The sequence below is a fragment of the Chamaea fasciata genome, unplaced genomic scaffold (genome assembly GCF_029207755.1).
Source record: "Chamaea fasciata isolate MVZ Bird 193981 ecotype frontalis unplaced genomic scaffold, bChaFas1.0.hap1 SCAF_12, whole genome shotgun sequence".
NCBI classification, from domain to species: Eukaryota; Metazoa; Chordata; class Aves; order Passeriformes; family Sylviidae; genus Chamaea; species Chamaea fasciata.
This window is the reverse complement of record NW_027094097.1, coordinates 10,234,722-10,240,948: the sequence shown is the minus strand read 5'-3', so window position 1 is coordinate 10,240,948 and position 6,227 is coordinate 10,234,722. Positions and strand designations below refer to the sequence as shown.

At 51.7% G+C, this 6,227-nt stretch overlaps 1 protein-coding gene across 1 annotated transcript in view; it reads left to right on the top strand.

Annotated features, from left to right (window-relative positions):
* Positions 1–728: 728 nt before the first annotated feature.
* The window catches only part of EDC4 (enhancer of mRNA decapping 4), a 32,781-nt gene continuing 27,282 nt past the window's right edge, over positions 729–6,227 (top strand). The window contains exons 1-3 of the mRNA XM_066194548.1: positions 729–810; positions 4,802–4,958; positions 5,732–5,843. Of these exons, the coding sequence (XP_066050645.1) occupies positions 732–810; positions 4,802–4,958; positions 5,732–5,843 (348 nt within the window). The 5' untranslated portion in view covers positions 729–731. The remainder of the gene's footprint in view (positions 811–4,801; positions 4,959–5,731; positions 5,844–6,227) is intronic.

Here is a 6,227-nt window from a genome sequence, read left to right as displayed (position 1 = left end):
TGTGGAGTGCGTGATAGTGCTTGCTGGGGGTAGACTGTGTGTCTGGTGGGGAAATTCTTGCAGAGCTGGACCTCGAACGATTCCTGGCAGTTTTACCAGTGAGTGCAGGGCAGGTCTGCCCTCCTCCGTACACCTTTTCCTTTCCAGCAGCTTTCGTAACAGAGCCTTCTGGCTCAGTTTTTAACATTGACAGCTTAGTTCTCACCTGTTGTATTTTACCAATGCAAATCCCCCACATACTACAGGAGGATGACAACAGTGACGGTAGCCTGCAGTCAGTCTCCGTGGCCTCTCAAAGCCAAACACGCCACCTGTGTTTCTTCACAGGCAGACACAGAGGGTGGGTCCCGTGCCCCCTGCAGGAGTTGGTGCCGGAGCTCCGCTCAGGCTCCGCGCTGCGCTGTGTGTGCAGCCTCCTGTCGTGTGGCGGGAGCCGGTGTGCGCAGGGCTGCTGTGCCCAGGGCGGCCGTCCCCAGCCTGGCGGTGGCAGGGGGGGGCTGGAGGGCGGCGGGAGAGCCCCGGGCCGCGCTCCCCGTCCCGGCCCCGCCGCTCCCGCTGCCGGCTCCGCCCGGGCCCGGCCGCGCCCCCGCCGCGCCGGGAACGCTCCGTTCGGGCGGCGGTTTCCGCCCGGCGCTCGCAGGGCCGGGCCGGAGGCGGAAGCGCGGGCGGCGGGGCCGGGCCGGGCAGCGCGGTGGCGGCGGCGCGGGCGGGCGGGCGGCGCGCCGGGCCCCATGGCCTCCTGCTCCAGCATCGACATCGAGGACGCCACACAGCACCTGCGGGACATCCTCAAGCTGGACCGGCCGGGAGGTGAGGAGCGGGGACCGGGGGGACGCCAGAGGCCGCCGGGCCGGGCCGGGCGGGGCCTTGTCTCGGGCCGGGCCGCGGGAGCCCCTCGGCCGTTCCGCCGCTTGTCAGCGGTCGCGCTCGGGGCCCGGCCGGGACCGCTTCGCCTCGGGGCGCCCGGCAGCGCCCTCCGGCCCGCCCAGGGCCGGCGGGTCCCGCCTGGCACTGCCGCGCTCCCCGCAGAGCCCGGAGGCAGCGGCGCGGTGCGGAGCGGCCGGTGAGGAGCGGAGCCCCCGGCCTGCCGACCCTCGCCTGAGGGACGGGGTTGTTGGCGCCGACCAGAGCGAGAGCAGGCGGCCCCAGAGCTCGCTGCTGCGGCGGGCTCGGGGCTCCATTCAGCTGAGAGGTGTTGCTGCTGGGAGCTGAGCAGCACCGATCTCCGTGACCCGGTTGTCCCCCCTTAGCAGGAGTACTTGGAGTGTTTCCCAGGAATCTCGCTGGGCTGAGTGGAAGGGGCTATCAGGCCGCTCCGAGATCAGTGCCGGCTTCACCCTTTACACAAACTTCTCACTCTCCTTATTTGTATGTGGAATGGGATCACAAATATCTCTCCTAAAGCGGTTGCAAGTCTTCTCCCTGTGCTTTGAACTAGTATATTTCTCTGCACAGAGTTCAGCGGGCTCCCTTCTCCCTGTAAGAGTATCAGCCACGGGCTCAGGAGTCAGTTGGGTGGTGTTCTCACTCTCCTGGAGCTTAGGCTCTCTCTCATCCCCCTTTTTGAACCTGCCATGGTGTTTCAGTCAAACGTGGTGAGGTAACACTCTGAAGGAGGCTGAGATGTGAGTGCTTTGCAAAAAAACCTTAGCCTCTGGGTAGAGAACACAATTATGCCCCTCTTGTGCTCCCTGCAAGGGAAGGACAGGACAGGAGTAATACAAATTCTAAATGTCCCGAGACTCAGCAGGAATGTGCTACCTCCAAAGCAACTGCCATGTGTGCTGCGTTTTGCTTGGCCAAAAGGAAGAGAGGTTAGGTGTGGGATGGCTGTAGAGGCATATGAGGTGATGGACCAAACCTGCAGGAAGGCAGCTTCATTAGCTTTACTACCCTTCGAGAAACTTCTCATTAATTGGAATAGTTTCTCTGGTTTCTGGAGTGCTGGCATGTTCCTGAATTCTAATTCTTATAAGAAAAATACATTTTTTGTTTGTAGTGCAGCACTGTACTTGAAAGACTGAAAGAACTCAGTGCAGGGATGGGGAGCACTCATTTCACAAGGAGTTTCTGAACTGAAAGAATATGTTGTGGTTGAGAAATGGTTGGAGTTGTTGCATAAGGTGACTTGACTTTCTCCTGAAGGAGGTTGAAGTCAAGGAGTTACTGAGAGAGTATGTCTTATTGCTTTTCATTCTTCTCTCCTGTTCATTCTCTTTTTACCTCCTCTGTTGACTTCAGTGCACAGGAGGGCAGTTGAGAGGAAAAGGAGCGAGAGGGCAGGAAGTTCATGGGAGGAACCTGTGGTGGTTCTCAGCAGAAATCACTGCCTGGGTAACAGCAAATAAACTTGAAAAGGCTGACATAATAATAATAATAATAATAATAATAATAATAATAATAATAATAATAATGATAATAGTGCACATGTTAGCTTGAAGTCTCTGAAACTCCTGTTAGGATGCCAGGGAAAGGAATAAGAGAGCTTTCAAGTTTTGCAGTGCCAGGCACAGGTAGCTGTGAGCAGTGTTGTGTTCCTCTAGATCCTGTCCAGGCGGGTGACAAGAAACACTCCCTGCTCTAAAGCGTTTACAACTGTCACAATACTTTTCTCATTCTGCTGGGCTTGGTGATTGTGAAAATGCAATCCACTACCCAGCCTGTCTCTCTTGACACAGTTTCTCCCAGTTTTGGCAAACTTCATCCAATACTTCAGTAGCTGTTGCCAAAGCATGAACCTGCCTGCTGGGACTCGGAGACAGGCTGTCAGTGCCACTGTGCTGTGGAGGAGCATCCCTGCTGGTGGTGGGCAGGATCCTTCAGTTCATGCAGTCATCTGTGCTGGTAACCAGGTGTTACGTGGGCTCACCCTGCTCATGGTGCATCAGGGCAGTGTTCTGTTCAGTACAGGCTGGCATCTCCTGGTGCCGCTGATGGTGGGAGCAGGAGTTCAGTGTCTCAGCTCTGACTGCTCCTGCTCTTTGGAAAGGTAATGAATACAAACACTCTCCTTTCCCTTTGAGGCCTGGATCTACCAGTCTGTCTTAACCTTTTGGTTTAGTTCACGTTCTTACTAAACAGAGCCTCTTCCCTTCTTTCGTGCCTCCAGGATTGTGCACAGGCAGCACTTGTGCTTGTCTGGCTTCCACTAAAACAGAATGAGCTATGCCCATTCCTGAACTTGTGTACTGTGGTTGGGCCCCTCAGCCTCTGGGGAGTGTTTCCTCCTTTCTTTTTCCCATGGAGCACTATCCTGCTGTCTGCCAAAGTGCAGCAGTACTTACATGAGACTCTGCTGTGGCTGTAAAAAGGGCAAAGCACGTATCATCTTTCTCTGGGAGACTGGATGCTTTTTCTGTAGAGAATATATTCCTGCCTTTGGTCACAAAGGATGAAGTGCTGTCAGTGGAAGTAGCTGCGCCTGGACAAGCACCCACCATATGCTGTAGGAATAAGGAACACATCTTAATGTGACAGTAAGCACAGCACCGGTGTGAGGTGGTTACAGGATCACATTCCCTCGCCTGAATTCCTATGTGCTCTGAGTGCTGCTGCTTTTTCTTCATGCTTTGCAGGTACACTGAGATGAGTGCCCAAATTGTCCCTGCATCGGGGTACCCTGTCACTGCACATTTCTGTGTCCATAACTCTTCATAAACAGGCGAGTTTAAAATCTTCTGGCAGATAGTTGCAGTTGTGTTTTAGCAGCGCTCACCCTGATCTGTTGAAGCCTACTTGGTAGCAGAAGGGTTGTCTTCGTTTGGAAGGATCTGCCCCTTGCCCACAGCTATGTTTAGGTTTGTTACATGTGCCAGTGATGGGGGAGCTTCTGGTCCTGGGAGCAGCCATTTTGCAGGAGCTCTGCAGCAGTTGTTACCTGGCAACAGTATACGAAATTTTGGGTTTCAAAACCAGTGAAAATGTCAAGCGAGGATTCGCTGAGACAGGCGGCTTTTCCTTGGGTGTGCTGATGTGGGGGTGCGGATGGAGGGGCCTTGCTCTCCAGTGGGGGTTGTCAAATATTTGCCTTGCTAGTGAAGAAGAAGTCTCCTTCACGCCCTGTTACGTCTGTCCCCTCCTAAAGGAAGCCACCAAGCAGTTTGTGCTAGGCCAGATGTGCAGTCAGGGCACACACACTCTTCAAAGCACAGCTGGGCCTCTGAACAAATGGCTGCTTTACACAAAATTCGAGTGCTATAAACTTCTATGGGATTGTTCAACCAAGGGAAAAACATGGGAATCCCATAGGCACAGCTGCAGAGTTTCTTAGCAAAGTTACTTAAACACCTGGACTTTGAGGTCAGGTGTCGCAGTCAGAAGCTGGTTTTCAAAGTAACAAATGTTTCCAGCCAGCCCCAAATGTTGCAGCTGATCCCTGCGCTGCTGGACATCAGAGGTCTCTCTGCAGGCCTGAGGGTTAGAAGTGACCTGTCAAGAACCTTTTGGTCTGACATTCGATTCAGTAAACCTGAATTACCAGCTTAGTCTTTCTGATCTAAGGCTATTTGCTCCTTGAGCCTGGTAAGTTCCTTGAAACATGTTCTGTGGTGTTTCTCTGATCTGCTGGAATGGCTTGTGTAAGAAAAAGAGCTGTTTCACTTGGATGTGGGGGGGTGACTTTCTCATCACATGGGAGGCCTCTTACACATCCTTTCGGTAGAACACTTTTCCCAACCACTTCAGCGTATTCTACCTGACACACCAATAGAGGCTGACAAAAAGCATCTGGAGGTGGTGTGTTTCACACAGTGCTGTTTCTTTTAAATGCATGTTGGGCAACGCTGGTGGTGTTTTTCCTCAGGTTCGGTGAATGAGAACCAGAGACCGTCGAACTCATATAACGGGGACCTGAACGGGCTGCTGGTGCCTGATCCCCTTGGGGGTGGAGATGGACCCGCTCTGGCCAAGCCAGTGCATCGCAGCATCTCTCTAGGAGCCCTGCAGGAGAAACAAGTCATGTAAGTTTGGTCAAAGACATGCTCAGAGTGAATAGAAAACAGCTCAGATTCCGTTCTCTTGAGCGTGGACATGCGTGCCGGGAGTCTGACAATGGGTTTTATGTTCAGTTTTGGTGGCAGTTGTGAGCCACTGCTCTTGGTTAGAGCTTTTGTAGCTTTTGTGAGGCTGATGCATGGAGTCTGCCATCCTTGCAGCTCAGGAACTGAAGAATATCTGCAGAATTGTTCAGAGAAGGGGAATAGGACTGTACATGGTGAAAATTGCAGGTCAGGGTGAATGTAAATCATGAGGGCTCTGGCTGAAACTTGTGGTTCCCCTGTAGATGCCAGCAGGACTCCTTCAGGGACCCAAGTCACCTGAGGTGTAGCAGAGCTCATGGAAGTAGCTTTTGCATGGGTTCTCTGGTCATGGTTTTGAAGGAGGATGCCATGAGAACCATGAGCAGTGTGCAATGTTTTATTGATGAGGTTCAGCTGGTTTTTTGGATTCTTCACACCTTCCAGTGTTGAGGACTTAAATCAAATGTAGGTTTGTGCTCAAGTCAAATGAACTGAAGGTCTTTAGGCAGAATAAAGCAGGTATTTGACTCTCTTAAACCAGTGACAAGCTGAGAGGAGTTTCTGTCTTCAGTTGTTCAGTTCAAGCTCTTAAATGCACAAGTCCTGCTGTTGCTGCTAAAATTATGATTTTAACATAAAGTATAAAGTATTCTGTTCCTGTGAGTCCTGTCTGATTTTCCCCCTTCTTTTTTTTTTTGTTTTTTTTTTTTAAGCTGCCTTTCTGGTGATGACAGCTCCACATGCTTAGTGATATCAGCAAAAGATGTGGAGATAGTGGCCAGCAGTGATTCCAGCATCACCAGTAAGGCCAGAGGGAGTAACAAGGTAAGGAGCAAGAGAAGGCACGGTCTGTCTCTTTTTTAGTCACATCAGCTCATGCTTGAATATTTTTAAACAGAAATTAATATCTTCTTTCTTGTGTCATAGGAGTTTGTAATTAGGTAGAAGTTTGTCAAAGAGTTTAACAAGGAGAAAAAAGTTGGAGCAGAATCTTGTGATGGATTGTTTCTGTTACTCCAGAGTCTGGCCAAGTTATCTTCTAATTTTCAGAAGTCCATGATCTAAGCTGTAGGTTCCTGGGAAAGTGTCCTTTCTCTACAAACAAGATTTTTCTGCTGATTGTTTCCTCCCTGGACCCTGAAGGGAAGGTTTCCCTGGTTGTTTTGCTGGCATCAGTCCTGCTGAGGGCTCTGGCCAGCAGGTCAGAGC